The sequence below is a fragment of the Tursiops truncatus genome, chromosome 21 (assembly GCF_011762595.2).
Source record: "Tursiops truncatus isolate mTurTru1 chromosome 21, mTurTru1.mat.Y, whole genome shotgun sequence".
Classification (NCBI taxonomy): domain Eukaryota; kingdom Metazoa; phylum Chordata; class Mammalia; order Artiodactyla; family Delphinidae; genus Tursiops; species Tursiops truncatus.
In genome coordinates, this window is record NC_047054.1 from 32,743,766 (window position 1) to 32,764,002 (window position 20,237).

Here is a 20,237-nt window from a genome sequence, read left to right on the forward strand (position 1 = left end):
CCCTTTGTGGGTCCACACTGGCTGTTGTCACGTTTCTCAGTATCTTTCTGGAAGTAGCGAAAACGTTGACTTTTTCAAAGGGCAGGTACTTACATCATGAGATTGTTTATTTATAAGTCTAAGATGTAGCCTTTGAAATCAATTCCAGAAGAGTAGTTTTGTGTGACGCGGTCCAGTTCAGTCACCGTTCACATGCCAGACATTGGAAGAGATGAACCAGGCATGGTCCCAGCTCCTGAGGAGCCTGGTGACATGGCAGAGAGTGCCCTCCTGTGGGGACTGACTTTAGAAGAGGCAGCACTCCTGAGCTGGGTTCTGGAGTGTTGAATTAGCTCATTACATTAGAGTCACACCTTATCATGTAACCATCATGACAAAAACTCTAAATGTCTGTACATCTATAGTGTTTTTAACTAACCAAGGAATTACTGCATTCTTTTCAGTTCAGATGTCGAGCGTTTCCATTATTTATAACAAGATGAGTTAAAGTCCATTAGAACTAGAAGAAGAAATGCTATTTGAAGCTATCTCTAATGGCTTGGCATCTTCATAGTAAGTTTTTTGTCTGCAGAGCCAGCCTCTTGTACGGAGCTGGGAGGCCGGGTGACCACTTGCAGGTGGACATCTCTGAAACCTAGTAGCTGTGAGACGTGTCTGTCTTGTCTGCCTTGTAATGCCTCAGGCAGCTTTAGCAATTTCACTCTCATCTCAGATGGCAGGTAGATAGTAATTTCAGGACAAATGCAATTTGAGCTTTATTATCCTGTCACTGAGCTACTGTGAAGTACATTTTAGGACCGGCCTAAGCAGTGAGCATTTCACTTACTGTGTCCTTTTCTTTATCTGTGGTTTCCCGTTGACAGACCGAGTTTCTGTCAGAGGACCATCCCATTGTGTGTAATGACAGCCTGACGTAGAGCAGGCAGGTTCCAGCTGGACCCCAGCTCTTCCAGGCTACGTGTGCTCCACATGGTCCGCTTCGCCCCTCGCCAGTGAGGCTTCAGGGCTAAAGCATTTTGCATTTGAATTTCTTACGTGTTTTTGAAAAGGAAGGATATAGACATTTAGACAGAGTAGAAGGAGCACCAGACTTTGGATCTGAGGCCCCGGTGGTGTGACCTTGGGCAGGTCACCTGATCTTCATTTCCTTACCGCTGAATGGGTGGCTGAAAACCATCTACCACATGGGGTCATCGGGCAGAGAAGGGCATGTTCACAGTCAGTGCTTGGTTATCTGTGAAGCATTATTCAGACTTACGTCATCACCCTTGTCACCGAGAAGATTTGAAACCAGTTTAAAAATTGGCTTCCTTCAAATACTATTTCAGATACATCAGAAGGGTCTCTAAGTTGGGAAATGTAACTGTTCATTCACCATCAGAAGTAACGCTTAGCCACATGCATTAAGAGGGAAGTGTGTGGTGCGTGCAGGTTTCACGTGAACAGGATCCTCATGCAGTGATCTTGGTGTGCACGTCCTAATTTCATCCTCTACCAAAACGTGAGAGTTTTGTGTTTGATGAAAAGTAGAAGAAAGATAAGCATGAGCCAAGGTGAGGCCAGGCATCAGCAGTACAAGCCTGGAGGTCAGTGACACTCACTGGGCAGTACTGACGGCCTTAAACTCTCGGAGAAGCATCCTAGCAGGACGCAGACGCACTGGCCGGCATCCCAAGGGGTTGACTAGTGACCTGGGGGCATCCCGTCCAGTTGTCAGGTGGAAGGCTACCGGTGTAGAGGGGCTGTTGGCTGCTGGGTGATGCAGGGTCATCACAAGCAGCGTGACAGACCAGGCCCTGCGTCCGCAGGCACTCCAAAGTCCGGCAGAAGAGTGAGATGGACATTGTGGTTAGTGAGGACCTGAACGGAGCCGTGAAGTTCTCTAGCTCGTTACCCCACCCGAGCAACCTCAACAGGTACGGCCCCAGGCCTTCCCCTCCGCGTCGTGTCCTTCCTGTTTTAGAAATGGATGTCAGAGCCGACGTCCTGGTAGCTCTGACATCGGGACATCCTGCTGTGGCCGGCACCTGGCATAGTCTATCTCAGTGTTAAACTTAGAACGCCTTCCCCCCGACCCCATGTAGAAGTCTTCTCCTTCCCGAATTCACACAGCAACCTGTACCTTTCATCACTCCAAGAAGCTTCTACCTCGTGTGACATTTGGTTTTGCAGAGGGTTTACCTTCTGGTCAGCTGTAAGCCTTTGACCGCCAGGGGATTGCGTTATTTCTCTTTGCCTGCAGCCTAATCGTGTGTTACTGTCAACAAACAAACCTTTGCGGTTTGAACAGGCACTGCCGTCTGGTCTTAGAGCCAGAATATTAGCAGTCAGGTAATCCTATCAGAATTGGGGGCTAGTACAGAGGAAAACTGCCAGGCGGCCACACACAGCTGAGGAGCACGGAGCACAGTGACCATGAGTGTTTGGAGGATGGGGAGAGAGGTACCGAGCGGACTAGCTGCGCAGGATGACTGGGTGGGCTGGAACCTTCTGGAAGAATCTGGAAAGACGTGCAGGACAGGCATGGGGAAAGATGGGGGTGGGGGTGGGCCCAGGAGAGGCAGCTCGTAGTGGTGCTGGCCTCTGCAGGGCTTTCTTGGGGGCGTGGCAAGGGCCTCTGAGGGTGCCGGCAGGGCCCCGCCGGGCCGGGGGAAGTGAGCACTTTGTCATGTGGACCCCCCGAGGGGTCCCCGGGGTGACCGACGAAGCGAATCGGCAGCGAGGGGTCTGGACTGTGTGGGCGGTTCTCCTGAGGTGGGGCGGGCCTGGGGAGCACATAGGAAGCTTCCTGAGGTTCTCGCACGGCCATCTGCCAGGACGCCCTGACGTGAGCGTGTTGGCGCGGATCCGGGAGGGGTGAGTGCCTGAGTGAGTCGTTTTGTTGGAAAGGCTCGTCCTTCCTCAGGTTAGTTCATCCTCAGGGATCACTTTGGCCCCGTCTACGTGATGGTCACGTGCGTGTGAGGTGTGAGTGCCTTTCAGTTCCCACGCGGGGCCCTGAGGCTGGCTCTGGGCCCATACGCACGCGCGCGCACACACACACACACACGCACGCGGCCCCCTCTTCTCAGCGTCCTGGCCCAGCGGCTGGAGAAGTGGTTGCAGCTGATGCTGATGTGGCACCCCCGACAGAGGGGCACCGACCCCGTCTACGGGCCCAATGGCTGCTTTAAGGCCCTGGACGACATCTTAAACTTGAAGGTGAGCTACACGAAGTTAGCCCAAGGCTGCGAGCCATCGGCTGCCCGACCAGTGGGCAAACGCAGGCTCCCATGAGGGCATCTCCACATGAGAGGATGATGGGACCCCTTGCTGACTGTTGTGGGTCGCGAGGTCGTAGCTGTGGATGGACAGGAGTGGGAAGACCCCTGTGTGTGGCCCAGCGCTGGCCTTCCTCCCCAGGCCGGGCCTCTGGGAGGCTGGGAGGTGTGGGGAGCAGCAGAGGATCCAGGCCAGCAAGCGGGAGTGTCAGGTGGTTTGTCCTGGGTTGCGTTGCAGCTGGTTCACGTCTTGAACATGGTCACGGGCACCATTCACACCTACCCCGTGGCAGAGGACGAGAGTCTGCCTAGCTTGCAGGCCCGGATCCAGCAGGACACAGGCATCCCTGAGGAGGACCAGGAGCTGCTGCAGGAAGCGGGTCTGGCCTTGACCCCCGACAAGCCCGCCGCTCAGTGCGCCTCCGACGGCAAGGTGAGACTGGCCTCCTGCAGGCGCCCCAGCCCCACCCGACCCCGGAGAGCTGATCGCCCATCCCGTCCCACTCCATCGTGCCAGGCAGTCTGTTACCACGCAGGGTAGGCGCCTGCCTGTTTTGAGGTTGGAATGCGAGATCCCGTGAACCTGATAGGAGACCTGAGCCACCCCACGCTTTGCCTGTTCCTTCCAGACCACTGGGAGTGCCTTTCTTTTGCCTTTGCTGCCAAAGTGATGCTTCATTTTTCCAAGTCAACCAAAACCATTTTTGACACACCTCGTGTGTGCAGAACCGTGCTGACAGCTGCACAGAAAGAGCTGGAAAGTTAACGCAGGAGAGACAGTCACTGGACAGTAAAGCAAACCGTCTAAGTTGCACGATAAAGACAATCAGAGAATAAAACAGAACAGAGTAAGTTGTAGATGAGGTTTGCATTTGGGAATAAGTGTAAAAGGAACAGCCAAGGGAAGTAGAGGCCGCGGCCCCTAGGAAAGGCTCAGTGGGCGCCTGGCACCTGCTCTCTGAGGACGGTGCTGTTGGGACCCTCTGAAGACTCCCCCCTTGTTGCTTGAGAAAAGGAGGGGCTGGGTCCACGAGGCCTCATTTTGCTCTTGTCCCTTTGCAGCTGAACGAGGGCCGCACCCTGGACATGGATCTCGTTTTCCTCTTTGACAACAACAGGGTCGCCTATGAGACCCAGATCTCCCCACGGCCCCAGCCTGAAAGCGTCAGCTGTATCCGTAAGAACAGCGTGATCTTTTTAAAAGATAATTACTTACAGTGCTTGGGACGAGGCTGGAGGGAGAGCCCTGGACTGAGGGAGGGGTCGCCCCTGAGAAGATGAGTCCCTCCGGCCCTCAGTCAGGCAGCCTTCCTCACTTGCACCCGCGAGGAGTAGCCCAGGTGAAGAGAGGAAAGGACATCCATCTTCAATTAATGTCAACCTCATTTAAACAGAGGACAGACAGGCCGCTGAAATTCAGCCACGTGACCATTTTCTTGATGTTTGAAGTCGTCTTCATATTTTAATAATCGATACGTGCACACGATACCAAAAAATCAAAAAGACTGTACGGTAGGCAGTAAGTGCCTCTGTCTCCCCAGCTCCCCCGGGAAACCACTGCTGCCTGACTCCTGGGGTCTACCTTCCGGGGTGTTCTGTGCATCTGTAACTTTTGACGTGCCTGTGCTCTGCCAGGGCACAAAAATGTCTGCGACGGTAACCAGGCCCAGCAGCCAACATGGTTGTGTAGCAGCAGAGCATTGCATAACGGCGCAGTGTAGGTGTGCCTGCAAGCTCCACGGGCAGGAGGCGGGCTGTCGCAGGCGCCGCTCCCTGACGGTCGTGTGTGTCTCTGGCCAGTGCAAGAGCCCAAGAGGAGCCTCCCGTTCTTCCAGCTGAGGAAGGTGTGGGGTCAGGTCTGGCACAGCATCCAGGCCCTGAAGGAGGACTGCGGCCGCCTGCAGCAGGGCCAGCGCGCCGCCATGTACGTGCCCGGTGGTTCGCCTTCACTTGCTCGGAGCTGCCCGGTGGCCCGGCCGCAGGACGGTGGCAGAGGCGAGGGCCCAGGGGTGGCCATTGGGAGAGCGAGCAGGGGAACGCTGGTCTGGAAGGGTGGGACGGAGGGAGGCTCCGTCAGACCCGACCAGGCCAGTGTGGTCAGCGGGCGGCGCTGGGGCCGCGGAAGGGCTTGCTGCGGCGTGGGTCGGCCAGCCTCCCCTGACCGTCCTGCCGGGCCGGGCTGACTCTTTCCCCGGGCTGTGGCTGATTTGGGTCGCTTCGTGTGGTACTTGGCCTAACTCCAGTTTGGGAGCAGAACCTCACCCGTTGCCGAGGGCCAGGAGATCGTCGTTACGGTTATAGGTGGCTGCTCTTGTTGCGGTTGTACCAGTTACAGCGGGGGCCTGCCGTCGTGTTTGAGCTGGGTTTGCTCTTGTCCGGGAACTGGCACGTGGAGGCCAGAGACACCCCACGGTTCTGTTTCTCGGGGTCCCTGCAGGATGAATCTGCTCCGGAACAACAGCTGCCTGTCCAAGATGAAGAATTCCATGGCCTCTATGTCTCAGCAGCTCAAGGCCAAGCTGGATTTCTTTAAAACCAGCATCCAGATTGACCTGGAGAAGTACAGTGAGCAGAAAGAGTTTGGGATCAGTGAGTGTACTGTTTGTGATGGGTCTCGAGAGACCGTTCCTTTCTTCTTCTTTCCGAGGTGTCTTTTGTCCCCTTGCCATTGAATCGCTTGTTTTCTGTTTGGGTTTGGGGATGTTTTCGTTTTGCTTTAATTTTATTTTCCTTCCATTTTTTTTCAGCGTCAGACAAGCTGCTGCTGGCCTGGAGGGAGATGGAGCAGGCCGTGGAGCTCTGTGGACGGGTAGGAGGCACCCTGGGGTCCCCAGGCCGGCCAAGGGCGCGAGCCTCTTCACTGCTGTCCTCCCCTTTCTCACTGCGCGCTCGGTCGAGCTTGTATGTCGAAAATGAGATTTTCCTCTCCCAGCTCTCTGCCCTCAGCTAGGACTTGCTGGAAAGAAGGGGAGAGGCAGGGGGTGGGGGACACTGCAGGGGGCCCTGCCGTGGCAGGTCCGGGAGCTGCACAGATTGGAGTCAGGATTACTACGTGAATTGTCCTCTTTCCACGAGAAGGGGCCTTGGATGAAGGAGCAGCACGCTGTCTCGTCGGAGGTTGTCCTAACCTCCTTGGGACAAGAAATCCCCAGGAAAGAAAGGGTCTAAGGGGCAAGTCTTAGGACAGTGTAAATCAGATGCCACTGAAAAGTGTTGATTATGAGGCCAGGGTGTGACGTGGCAGACCTCATACAAATGGAAGACTGTGGTCTCCAAGGCTTTTTCCTGGACTTTGTCACCATTTTCCCTGTGAACTTGGGCAGGGAGTTTCACCTCCGTGTCTTAACATCTTTTTCTATAAATCAGTACCGATATGCCTCCTTAAAGGTGGGTGTCCATCGGCAGTACCTTGTTCAACCACAGGGACACGAGCGCACCCCCAGTCTTGGCACTCGTGGGTGTAATCCCTGAGATAATCAACGAATTTGGAGAAGAGAATGTGCCCCGGCCACTTCTCCACGCCAGGACCGGGCCAGGCCCCGACCTGCTCTGTCTCCTCTCACCCTAACGCAGTCCTTTGAGAGCCTAGTTTACGGTGGAGGAAACTGCAGCGCAAGGTCAGATAACCTGCCCGAGGGCCATACAGCTGACAGGTGGCCGACCCCAGATCCGACTGCAGGGCTCCAAGTCCGGGTCCCTTCCGGCTGGTCAGCTGAGGGTCTGCGGTGAGGCCGGAGGGCTCCCCCGAGAACCCCGTGTCTCAGGAGTTTCTCGCTGCGTCCTTGGCCTCAGCACCGCTCTTCCTTCAGGAGAACGAGGTGAAGCAGCTGGTGGAGCGGATGATGGCGCTACAGACGGACATCGTGGACCTGCAGCGCAGCCCCCTGGGCTGGAAGCAGGGCGGGACGCTGGACGACCTGTGAGTGTGTGTGTGCGCGCGTGCGCGTGCGTGTATGTATATGTGTGTGTGTTGTGTGAGAGTGAGCCTGTATGGGAATGTGTCTGTGTGTGAGTGTGTCTCTCTTTGTGTGTGTGGGTATGAGTGTGTGTGTCGGGATGGTTCGAGTGTGGTCCCGGTGGAGCCCCGTGGGCCCGTTCCCCCTGGAGCTCGGCCCCTGGGGGGTCATCTCGGCACATGCAGAGATGAGCACGGGCACACCTCCGTCACTCTGAGCCTCACAGGATAGAGAAGCGATGTCTCACCTCACAGCTATGGGGACCAGTTCAGATAACGCCCTGAGCGGTGGCTCGTGACTACGAAGGCTGCCGTCCCAGGAGCCTTTGCTTGACCAAAGTATCAGATTAGACGCCAGGGCCGCCCCGCCCACCCTCACTCGCTGTGGCCCGAGGAGCAGGAAGCAGAACAGGGGAAGAGGCTGGCAAGTCTTAGAAGGTGGGATCTGGAAACTTCATTTGAGTCTCGATCAGGAACTTGGCCTTGGCTCCGGGAGTGGGGGAGGGCGGTGCAGGGGGGTACCTAGGCAGGGCAGCCCCACCTGCAGCCCTGGGGGCGGACAGGAGGGGCAGGGGAGCCTCGGGGCCCCGCAGGAGCTGCCTCCTTGGGGCTCAGCCGTGTCCTCTGACGCTTCTGCTGGGATTCCTAGGACCAGGCGCCGAACGTCAGAAATTTAGTTATTGGTAGTCCATGTTTTCTCAAGTCATTTAACCCTTTATTCTCCTCTGGTTTTCAAACACAAGTCACCCCTGAGAATGTCAGCCCGTCTCACTGTGTTAGGGGCACGGGGAGGGTGTCTGTGCCTGCTCCTGGGCTTGAGTTTTCGGGGGCCGCGTTCTCCGGGCTCAGGTCCAGCAACAGACTGCACCCAGAGTCCCGATGGCAGGAGCCGGGTGGGCAGGGAATTCAGAGGAGACTCCTGTCCTGAAGATTCTCACTAGACCTTGGAGGTGTTTGAGTTTTGGTAATGAGGCGAGCCTTCCCTTGTCATGGGTTTCACCTGTAACATCACCAGGAACGATCATTTGCTCCAGTCGGGATGTGCTGCCCGTCTGGCTTCTAGAAACGAGTAGTCCTGCCGGCAGGAGTTGGCCTCGGCGCTTCAGGTGAGCTTGTTGACCTCTGCTCGATGCTGACAGAGCTGCTGTCTCGTGTGTTTCAGAGAAGAGCAGGCGCGGGAGCTTTACCGGAGGCTGAGGGAGAAGCCCCGAGGTGAGTGGGCCACCTCCCGGGTCCCTCGCTACCCGGGCACCAGGCCAGCCCCCCGCGGACCGTGCGACCCCGTCCCTCTTTGCAGACCAGCGAACGGATGGCGACAGTCAGGAAATGGTGCGGCTGCTCCTGCAGGCCATCCAAGGCTTCGAGAAGAAAGTGCGAGTGATCTACACGCAGCTCAGGTATCGGGCCGCCTTCCTCCGGCGGGCTGTGTGCGAGGCCTCGCCCACTCGCCTGAGCCCCGGGACCTCCACCTGCAGCGCCGAGCGGAGCCTTAACTGCCGGGGTGCGTCCTGCCTCCTCCGACCCACGTGCCGCTGGAGCTTGTCATGTTTGTTCTTCACAGCAAGACTGTGGTCTGCAAGCAGAAGGCTCTGGAGCTGCTGCCCAAGGTGGAGGAGGTGGTGAGCTTAATGAGCGAGGACGAGAAGACTGTGGTTCGGCTGCAGGAGAAGCGGCAGAAGGAGCTCTGGAACCTCCTGAAGATTGCTTGTGTGAGTGACCCTCGGCGGGGCCCTGTGCTGCCGTCCCCAGCCCACGCACCCGGCGTGGGGACCGCAGGGCCACCACCAGCGCTCCGCTGCTGCCGCTCCCTTTCCACTTCTCTGCTCCGTGACTTGGTGTGAGTGCGGAGGGCCGGGGTGGGCGCCTGTGTCCTTGTGTTATTGTGCGGGTGGCGGCTGTGATAAATTATCACAGTTATTCTCACGGTCCTGGGGGCCAGAAGGCCGCCATCCGGGTGTCGCGGGGCCAGGTTCCCTCTGGAGGCTGGAGGGGAGAATCACTCCTCCTTCCTCACCTCTTCTTCCATTTCCGTGGCTCTCGGTGCTCCTTGCCTTGTGGCAGCATCCCTCCAGTCTCTGCCTCTGTCTCCACGTGACCCTCTTCTCTGTGTCTCTTTTCTGAGTATCTCTTGTAAAAACACTTGTCGCTGGATTCAGGTCCCACCCAGATAGTCCAGGGTGATCTCATCACAGGCTCCTTAGCTACACCTGCAAAGATCCTTTTTCCAGACGAGATCACATGCCCAGGTTCCTGGAGATCTGCATGCAGCCCCAGCAGCACGTGCCCGTGTGGCCTGGTGGGTCCTGAGCTGTGCCTGTGCCGTGCAGCACTCAGCCCACACTTTCTGTGCCCGCCGTCTCAGCGTAGCTGTGATCCCACTGAGTGTTGCTCAGAGAGAACCCTCAGCACAACAGAGAGCCCAGGACAGAGAAGGGAGAAGAGCCGGGTAAAAGCTGTGTCTTGGAAGCGAGCTGGTGGGACAGACCGCGCTGTCGTGTGGGCTGCAGGGAAGTTGAGGAGGTGACAGCAGAGCGACTTGGTCACGGATCAGGGGAGCACGGCTGCATAAGGTGGAGTGGCCACTGCAGCCTGGGGCGTCAGAACACCTTAGTCTCCTTCTGTCCCGCGGATGGTGCGAGTCACAGAAAGTCACTTAGGACCTTTGTGTGTCTGTCTTCTACTTGGAAAGAGTAAACACACCTTCCTTCTAATTTCCTTTAGGAGTTCGTTAAGCGACCCAACTAATGAAATAGAGCCCTCAGATCTCTCTGTAGTTAGAATCTGGTTTTTTTAATAGATTTATTTATTTGTTTATTTATTTTTGGCTGCGTTGGATCTTCGTTGCTGCACGCAGGCTTTCTCTAGTTGCAGCAAGCAGGGGCTACTCTTTGTTGCGGTGCACAGGCTCTAGGTGCACAGGCTTCAGTAGTTGTGGCACGTGAGCTCAGTAGTTGTGGCTTGCGGGCTCTAGAGCGCAGGCTCAGTAGTCGTGGCGCACGGGCTTAGTTGCCCTGTGGCATGTGGGATCTTCCCGGACCAGGGGTCAAACCTGTGTCCCCTGCATTGGCAGACGGATTCTTAACCACTGCGCCACCAGGGAAGCCCCTAGAAACTTTTAAAAGCACACCTATAGATACAGAAACAGTTTCTAAACTGAAATGCAAACCATCAAATAGCGATGTTGACCTATTTCTCCAGGAAGAGCCTGTGTCTCCTGGCCAGTTGTCTCACGAGAAAATACCCTGGTGTGGTGCCTGGGACTTCCCCGGCAGTCCAGTAGTTAAAGACTTCACCTTCCAATGCAGGGGGTGCAGGTTCGATCCCTGGTCAGGGAGCTAAAATCCCACGTGCCTCTCAGCCAAAACATAAAAAACAGAAGCAATATTGTAACAAATTCAATATAGACTTTAGGAAGGGTCCACACAGGAAAAAAAAAAACTTGAAAAAAAGAAAATACCCTGGTGTGAATGCAAAATTTGAAACATCTGTTTGCTCCAAAACTGCTGACTCTCTTCCTGGTTTTGTCATCTAGAGCAAGGTCCGAGGTCCCGTCAGCGGAAGCCCAGACAGCATGAACACGTCCCGCCTGAGTCACCCCAGCCAGCTGCTGTCGCAGCCTTGCCCAGCCCCTGACAGCTTCCCCGAGGCCGTCAAGAGGAGGTGCGTCCCCCTTCGCCATGCCCAGTGCAGGAGTCGGGCGTGTCGGTCACCCGTCGGCGGTTCTGTGCGTGTCCCTCCATGTTTGTTCCCTTTGCCGGGCGCTGTGGGGACAGATGTGGTGTTTTGCTCTCAGAGCTCCTCCTGGCTTGCTGACTAAGGTTTCCTTGTCTGAGGTCGCGTTGCTCGTTGCTGGATGGGAACCTGGAAGTGCTGGCCAGTCCCTGCTGTCCTCTAGTCCACCCGTCGCGGTCTGCTCGTAGAACCAGGTCCCTGCGGGCGTGCCCTGGCCGCCACGCCTGAGTCGCGTGTCATTGGTCCCTCCCGTGGCCTCTCCCTGCCCCACTCATCACCTGCACCCCTGCTGCAGAGCTGGGAGCAGAGCCCCAGAGCCCTTCCAGCGAATTTTTCCCTCCCTGCTTCCCCCCCAGTGCTGCCTCCAGGCCCCTCTGGTCAAATCAGCCTTCACAGGAGACCATTTAGATCGAGTTATTCCTCAAGTTATTTAGGGACCAGCCATGGCTTCCTGCTGCCTCAGGGTCCAAGCCTGAGCCTTCTCAGGCCTTCAAGCCACCTCTGCAGTCTGACCCACTGCTCCGGGGCAGATTCCTGGCTCTGCCGTCAGGGGTCTTAAAGTCTGGTCCAGACCAGCAGCATTGGCGGGTTCTGGGTACTTGCCAGAAATGCAGATTTGGGATCAGGAACTCGGGGTGGGGCGGAGCAGTCCTGTTTAACCAGCCCTGGCTGACCCTCCTGCAACCTGAAGTTCCAGAACCTCGGCTCCGCTGACGCCTTTCCCCGGAGCCTTCCTACCTCTGCTCCCACCTCCTCCACGGCCCTGGCACACGAGCACAGGGATCCTTCTCCTCCTGGACCACCTATGGGTTTTTTTTGTTTTTGGTTCAGTCTCACATTTATTCAGCACCTTCCCTTTGCTGGGCCCCAGGCACTGGAGACAGTTAAAATCGGTTCCTGTGGGCAGATCTACAGAATGGAAAATACATTAATGATTGCCGAGGGCAGGGGGCGGGGCAGGAATGGGGAGTGACTGACAGGTACAAGGTTTCTTTCTGGGTGATGAAAACATTCCAAACTGGATCACCAGGATGGTTGCACAGCTCCATAAATGTACTCGAGCTATGGAATTGTGCACCTTAAATGGGTGAACTTTAGGGTTTGTAAATTTATCTCAATACAGCTGTTTTTAAAAATCCTGTTCCTGTACTTAGGGGGTTTGTAGCCTCTACTGTTTTGGATTTTTTATTTTTAATTTTTTAAAATTTTTTATTTTTTTTTTGCCGTTTGGCTGGCGGGGTCTTAGTTCCCTGACCAGGGATTGAACCCGGGTCCTCAGCAGTGAAAGCGCAGAGTCCTAACCACTGGACTGTCAGGGAAGTCCCTGTTTTGGATTCTTAATTCTCTCCCCAATTTACTGTTAGCTCCTTGAGGATGGTAACCAGGTCCTGCGCCTCTCACGGGGCCTCTGGGGCCGGCCCGGAGCCTGGAGCCTGGTTAGTAGTCCATGGATGAGTCTGGGCAGCGCTGTGCTCTGTTCCTTCCATCAGTGCCCCCTTCACGGTGAGAGGAGGGGATCGAGGGCCCTTCCTCCTGGATTTGTCACTCTCTTTCCATGATATCCTCAAAGCTCTGGAGAAGTCGTCCCGGGGGCACAGGCTGCTGTCTGTGTCTCCACGCCCTTGAGCCAAGGTTAGAAAGGACAGATGGCTCGCTCTGCTCTCCTCTTTCTTACCGTGGCGGGTTCTCAGGGGGACACGTGCATTTCTCATCAGAGAGAAGGAGAGAGCACCGGAAACAAATCAGTTCCCAGAACTTGCTTCCCCCAGATCTCAGCAAGCTGGGGACATTGCATGGTGTGTATATTTTTGTCCATTTCAAAAAGTGGAAAACAGGTGGTTTGGGAGAGATCTTCAGATTATGGCAATTTGGAGAGAATCTAGTTAAGTCAGAAAGAGCTTTGTTATTAAGCCGGGTCGCTGCTTTTTCACATGGTGAACAGTGATGCTCGTAGCTGGATTCGAGCTTCTGTAACAGCACTTAACTAGACAGATGAAATCACTTAGGCAATAACGTGGTGTTTTAAGACACTCAGCCTCAGAATAATTATTTAATTTTAAAAATCTTTCCAGAAGCTCTTTAGCGTATTTGTAAGCACCTTTGAAAAGTTAACATTGACCACGTTCTAATAATTCAATCTTTTTTTTAGCGAAGACCTTGTGGCTGAAGCACACACTCTGTGCACCCAGCTGGAAAACGCCCTACAGGACACCATGAAGGACCAGGACCAGAGCTTAAGGGTAATGGCCCGTGGGAAGCCCCGCCGCCCCACGCCCTTTCTTTCTACAGCAAACGAGAAAAAGCAGATCGAAAGGCGATGCCGTGCTCCTCGATCGCAGGGTACACTTAGGATTTTCTAGTACATGCTTCTTATTCCCCATGATAACAATGCTGATGCCTGTTGAGCGTGTGCAGGTACTTAGTGCGCATTATCTCATTTCATCCTTGCTACACTCGCTGCTTACGAAGAAGGTAGCATCACTGTGAGAAGGCCTCTCCCCTGCTGCACCTTCTGTACAATTGCCGGGCATCTGTGTGTGGGGTGCAGTGCTGGGCTCCGGGAACAAAGCAAGAGCCCATCACCACCCCGCCTCTCAGGGACTCGGGGCTTAGCAGTCCTAGTTATAGGGAAGCTGACCTAAAGAAAAACGAGTCCAGATGCAGGTACGTTGAGACAAAGCTGAAATTGCGGAGAGGATGCTAAATCATCTGCTAAATCATCCGCTTAATCATCCGCTTGGCTCTCTGGCCTTTTCCTGCCGATACAGTCACATGCTGGCGTCTCTGCAACTTCTGATTTGGGGGAAGAATCAGAGGGGATACTGCTCATTGTAACCACTTCTTATTTATTCAAGTGTCCTTTTCTGGTTTGGGGCTTTCTGTGTCTCTTCTTGCTGTTCTTCCTCCTCCGAGCTGTGTATACTTGGATCCTTTCACTGCCCGTTTGCACTTCTGCCAGATGAAAAGGAAGTGTGACCAGGCCATTTCACCTGGTGAGGTTGGAGGTCGAGAGCTGAGATTAGCCCAGGGTACCAGCTGCCCACAGTGAGCGTGAGTCAGTGCTGTGAGCTGCAGTAATAATACTTAAATCACCTTCCCGGAATCTCAGGGCTCCAAGCCCATCTGAAGGAAAGCTCCGGCATGGTTTTGCAGACGTAGCTCTACCTCAGGGGTACCCTGCAGAAACAAGACTGTCTTAACGAGAGGAATTCAATTTCCCTCTAAACTGTGCTGGTTGCCTCCCGAAGAAGGCAGTGTCTAGGTGGCCACGGTGTCTTTAACGTGCCCGTTGACTTTCAGTCTCTAGACTGGAGCTGGTTGCAGTCGGGGGAGGAGGAGAAGCACAGCCTGGAGCGGGCCTCCTGATGGTGGGCGGCCCTGACCCTGCCGGGCTGCCTGGCCCGAGGCCCCCGGGGCCCCGCCGCGTCGCGTCCGGTGTCCTCGGCACCCAGATGGAGATCTCGCTTCCCCAGCAGCCATGACCATCACCGTGGACCGAGGGTGCAGCCCTCCATGGCAGTGCCAGCAGCTTATCTGCACGCTGGACGTCCTCCGCCACAGAGGCCCAGCAGACGAGGATGCCGAGCGCGGCGTCTGGGGAGGTGGAGCCACGGCAGCCACTGCCTCTGCGCAGAGAGAAGTGCTCCGAGTACAGTGGCTCCACAGACCACCAGCCACACGTCAGACTGACTTTTAGGACGAAGTATGAATGGCACTTGGTGCTAGCTGTCCTCTCCTGACCCCTCCTGATCTCCAGAGGCCTCATCCACCTGTCTTCACAGCTAAGGTTTCATCTGGATCCGGCTTCTCTTGAAACCGTGGATTCGGCCCAGCCCGGTCGTCCCTCCTCTTCTGACTTCACGGCTGCTAACGTTTTCCTTCTGCCTGCGACCTTGGGCCAGGTTGGGTGAGTGCTGCTTTCCCCGTCCAGAGTCTCTCCAGCCAGAGTGAGTCGCTAGTACCAGGAGGGGAGAGTGTCTCCCTTCCTGTGGGTCCCAAAGAGTCCCCAGGAGCAAGCTGCCATGGAGAAGAAGGAAAGAAGAGGAAGATGTCTGTCAACCACCAGCTTGCTGACCCCTGTGCCCACACCCCCTGCCCCTGGGTGCGGCAGGGTGGACGGGGCAGTTCCCATCCCTCGTGTCATCCAGCGGTATTATTAAGTGGATTTATATTTAAAAAACAGATTCTCTATTTTGTAACATGATTCAAGTCCCACAGTCTATTTTTATAATACCTCTGGTTGGGACTTCTGAACTCAAAGTCCAGCTTTAATGGAAAGTTTTATGAAATTGAGTGGTGCCTGATCAAACAGTGCCAGAGCACCAGCAAGGCCTCTTGGACGTTTCACAAAAGTTGCTGCTTCCTATAACAGCAGGAAAGCAAAGTGAGTTCAGATGATAACAAACAGGCGAGTCTGGTTGGAGAAGAAAGTGGGACGAGAAGAGTTTCACAGAGTGCCTTCCATGGAGGCGGTACAGTGGGTTCCGTGTCAGGGAAGTTGGGGAAACGCTTCATGCTTTAACTGCCTCTTGGAGATTCACCTTGTGCACTGGTTTATTAAAGAATCTGAAAGATCTATAATAATAAACTGGCTTAAATCTGCCTAAATCCACTGTTTACCCAACTCATTTGACAGTAGAGCCTTTTTTTTTCTCCCATGTGCATGTAACATTGATTAACGTCCCAAAGAACTGAGTTTGATAAAGCGTGATTTTGGAAACACTGGTGAGGAACACAGTGGGACATTATACCAGAAAGGTAGGCTGGGACGGGGTCAGATTAGGGAGGGAATGAATGTGGAGTTGAGAGTCAGGGGCTGATTTTATAGGCAGTTGGGAGCCACTGAAGAATTTTGAGCAAGGAAGGACATTACCAAAGCTAATGTTTAAAACGAATGATGTAACTGGAATATGCTAGTTGGTTGAAAAAGTGAAAATTCTGGAGGTAGGACTTCCACTTCCAAAACATGGAGCAGTTGTACTTTTTTCCTACTCCTCCAGCTAGTACAGCTGAGATCCTTGGACATTATTTATAAACAAAGATAAGAAGACCCCAAAAGGCAGTGAGAAGGAGGCAGACCAGCTAGGGACCTTGGCCCTGAGCGGTCATGTGGTGGTGAGTTCCCTGGGTTTTCCTCTTGCCTCCTGTGTCCCTGACGGAGGCTGGAGATGCCGACCAATGGCACAAACAAACAAGCTGCTCTCCAACTCTGTTAGATTCCTAGGTCTGCTGTAACAAGTCACCACAAACTATATGGCTTAGAACAGACATTTATTCTCACAGGTCTGGAGGCCAAAGTCGGAGATCAAGTCCTCCAAAGTCCCTAGGGGAGATTCTGTTTTTTGCTTCTTCCAGCTTCTGGTGGGTCCAGGAGATCCTTGACTTGGTGGCTGCATCTCTGCCCCTGTGGTCACATTGCCACCTCTTTTTATATCTGTCAAATCTCCCCTGTGTACCTTTCATAAAAAACCCTCATGATTGAATTTAGGGCTGATCTGGATAATCCAAGATAAGTGCCTAAGAGGCACATAATTTGATCAAGACCCTTAATTTGATCTCATGTTTTACAATATAAGACGATATTTATAGATTCTGGGGATTAGGATGTGGACATTTCTTCCTGGGGAGCCACCATTGAACCCACTACAGTCCACCGTCTAGCCTCCCAGAATTCACATTCGTCACATGCAAAATATATTCACCCCATCCCGAAAAGACTCAATCCACTACAGAATCAACACTAAGACCAAAATCTAAATATCATCAGCTCAGAAGTCTTGAATCTCATCATCTACATCAGGTTTGGCAGGCTCTGGGCATGATCCATCCTGTGACAAAATCCCTCCATCTGTGGACCTGTGAAACTAGAAGACAATTTGTCTGCCTCCAAAATACAATGGCGAGATAGACATTCCCATTCCAAAGGGGAGAAATTGGAAGGAATAAAGGAGTCACTAGCCCGAAGCAAGTTTGAAATCTACCAGGGTAAATTCCATTAGGTTCCAAGTCCTGAGAATGATTTTCTGTCACTTGAGGCTCTGTCCACTGAACCCAAGGCAGCTTCATAGGCCTCTGCCTCTGTAACTGCTCTTCCAGTCTCTTCCTTTGCACCCATGGCTCTGCCCTCAGAGTCATTCCTCCTTTGTCTTGACAGCTACCACAGGTTTACAACCAGGTAACTCTGTCAACCATTTCCTGGCTCTTGAGTTTTAGAAGTCCAGTAGACTTATGCCATCCTCTCTCTGTTCTTTTCAGACCAAGCTTGTTTCTGCTGATGTAACATTCTTATTAATCTTGTGGGTCTCCTGTGTATGTCATGGGAGTCCACACAGTTAACAAAAGATCCACAGGTCTTTCTTGGATAACTCCACTTCTATTCCTGGCTTCTGCTGAGATGAGTGAGTGGGTCTGTGAGTCACACAAATAATCTCTTCAACAAAAGGATGTCCAGCTGCACCCTTGGACTTCTCTCCAACAGTGAGTTTTTTAATTTTAGCATCCTTTGCAATATGGATAGATGGAGAATCTCCTAAATCATCAAATGCTGCTGCTTTTCTTCTTAACAGTTCTTTCTTCAATTTCTTTCTTTTGTCTTGCATTTTACTGTAAGCAGCAAGGAGAAATCACACCGCACCTTCAACACTTTGCTTGGAAATCCCTGCAATAAAATACTCAAGTTCATTGCTTACAAGTTCCGCTGTCCACATAATGGTAGAACACAATGGCAGAGCCAAGTAACATTCACATCTACTGACATTCTGTTCATGACGATGTATGTATCCTCTGAGATATTAGAAACTTTTTCTACCATGCTTCTCACTTTCTGAGCCCTCATCATCAATTTCTTTAACACTCATTTATACCAATAGTCTGTTTAAGGCAACTTAGGCTTTTCCTCTCATGCATCTCAGAATTCTTCTGGCATCTAACCATTATATAATTTGAAAGCCATTTCCACAGTTTGAGTTTTTTAACAGTAGCACCTCACTTTACAGTACCAAACTATAACAAGTTGCCACAAACTGGGTGGCTTAAAACAACAGATACGTGTTCTCTCACAGTTCTGGAGGCCAGAACTCTGAAATCAGGATGCTGGCAGGACTGTGCTCCCTCCAGAAGTTGTAGGGGAGATACGTTCCTTTCCTTTTCCAGCTTCTGGCGGCTCCAGGTGGTCCTTGGCTTGTAGCTACATCTATTCAGTTTCTGCCAATGTGATCATATTGCCTTCTCTTCTATCTGTCAAATCTCCCCTGTGCATCTCTTATAGGGACACTTGTCATTAGACTTAGAGCCAATCCAGATAACCTAGGGTGAGTTCCTTTCAAAGTCCTTAACTGAATCACATATTTTGCCATATAAGGTAATGTTCACAGGTTCTGGGAACTAGGACATGGGCATGCCTTTGTGGGTGTGCACCCAACTCATTACATCAGGTGAAGGGTCAGGACGGGGCAGCCTCACAAAACAGGAGAAATGTAAACGATAACCACTGTATGGCAGCCAAACATCACAAAACATACTGCCCCACCCCTGCTTGCAAAGACCAAGGGGGAAACTTAAACTTCCACACACATCAGGCCATAATTAAGTGCCCCACTGGAGTGATGGGGTGAGGAACTGGGACTTTCATTGATGCTGGACAGTAACAAGGCCTCTCCTGCTGGTATCAGGGGAGACCACGTGCCCAGCAGGAATGAGGCGTTCCTGCCCCCAGGTGACAGCAGACCTACTGGGGAGCCAGGACTCCTATTGCCAACCAACAGTGAGGAAGAGCTCTTCCCACTCGGGAAGCCTGGACTTCCACTCCCACTTGGTGGTGATGAGATAGCACCCTGCTTCCCCCACTGGATATCAGAGGAGGCCTGCTAAGACAGGAATTAAATGAAAGCCAGAGTCTCATAACCTGAGACTCAGATGTCCAGGTCTTATTCCAAAATCACTCGTCATACCAAGAGTTAGGAAACCTCAACTGAGAAAAGGTAACCCAACAGACACAGACACCCAAGTGGCAGAGATTTAGAATTATCTGAAAAGGATTTCAAAGCAGCCATCATTTAAACATGCTTCAAACAATAATTATGAACTAGCTTGAAACAAACAAACAAAAATAGAAAGTCTCAGCAAAGAAACAGAAGATGTAAAGAAGAACCAAGTAGAAATTTTAGGACTGAAAAATACATGAAGTAAAATAAATGAAGTAAAAATATCAATGGATAGGCTCAGCAGCAGAATGGAGGGGAACAAATCAGTGAACTTGAAAACAGAACGATAGAAAGAAAACATTGGGAAAAAACAACAGCAGAGCCTCAAAGCCCTGTGGGGCTATAACAAAAGAGCTAATATTTATGTCATCTAAGTCCCATAAAGGAGAGCAGAAAAGAGGTGTAGCTGAAAAGTATTCAAAGAACGAATACCTGTAAATCCTTCAAATTTGGCAAAAAATATAAACCTGTATATTCAACAAGCTGAGCAAACCCCAAACAGGATAAACTCTCACAAAGAAAGAAGTGTATATGAAGACACATACAGTCAAACCCCTAAAAACTAAAGATAAAGGGAAAAAAATGTGTAAAACTACAAGAGATACACCTTAGTTATGGGAGGCGGGAAACTATTTGAATGATAGCAGATTTCTCATCAGAAACCATGGAAGTCAGAAGAAGTGGCACATTTTTCAGGTTCTGGTAGAAAAGAACTGTCAACCCAAAATCCTGTGTCCAGCTAAAATTTACTAGAGGTATATTCAGGAATGCCTTCTGAATGAAGGGGGAAGTCACAACATTCTCAAATCAAAGAAAATGAAGAGAATTTGTAGCCAGTAGACACACCCTAAAAGAATGGCTAAAGGAAGCTCTCTAAACAGAGTGAAAAGGATAAAAGAAGCATTCTTGGAACTTCAGTAAGTTAGAAAGAATAAGAGAAAGACTAAAAATATGGATAAATATAATAGACTTTCTTTTCTGGAGTTTTCTAAGTTATGTTGGTGGTTGAAGCAGAAATTATAACATGGTTTGATATGGTTCTCAGTGTATGTACAGGAAGTATTTAAGGCAATTTTACTATAAATGGGATAGAGTAAAAGATACAAAGAGGCAAGGTTCCTATACTTCACTTGAATTCAGAGGGAATTCATAAATTGATACTTTAGGCTCAGGTATCAAACTGTGATAAGATATGCATATATAATAGAATACCTAGAGCAACCTGAAAAAGGTCTACAAAGAGGTACACTCCAAAACACCATAAATAAATTGAAATGGAATCCTAAAAAATGTTCAAGAAACTTATAG

At 52.0% G+C, this 20,237-nt stretch overlaps 1 protein-coding gene across 5 annotated transcripts in view; it reads left to right on the plus strand.

The window, feature by feature from the left end:
* IKBKB (inhibitor of nuclear factor kappa B kinase subunit beta) overlaps positions 1–20,237 on the plus strand; it is a 61,900-nt gene that overhangs the window by 32,164 nt on the left and 9,499 nt on the right. For 3 of the 5 annotated variants that reach the window (XM_073798592.1, XM_073798593.1, XM_073798594.1), the window contains 13 exons: positions 1,809–1,916; positions 3,072–3,201; positions 3,499–3,693; positions 4,323–4,437; positions 5,061–5,184; positions 5,698–5,849; positions 6,008–6,069; positions 7,070–7,179; positions 8,378–8,427; positions 8,513–8,612; positions 8,777–8,924; positions 10,748–10,875; positions 13,097–13,187. In XM_073798592.1, the coding sequence (XP_073654693.1) occupies positions 1,809–1,916; positions 3,072–3,201; positions 3,499–3,693; positions 4,323–4,437; positions 5,061–5,184; positions 5,698–5,849; positions 6,008–6,069; positions 7,070–7,179; positions 8,378–8,427; positions 8,513–8,612; positions 8,777–8,924; positions 10,748–10,875; positions 13,097–13,187 (1,513 nt within the window). Of the gene's footprint in view, positions 1–1,808; positions 1,917–3,071; positions 3,202–3,498; positions 3,694–4,322; positions 4,438–5,060; positions 5,185–5,697; positions 5,850–6,007; positions 6,070–7,069; positions 7,180–8,377; positions 8,428–8,512; positions 8,613–8,776; positions 8,925–10,747; positions 10,876–13,096; positions 13,188–14,247; positions 15,572–20,237 lie in introns of those variants that run through there. The other 2 variants (XM_033848920.2, XM_073798591.1) reach the window with 1 other exon arrangement.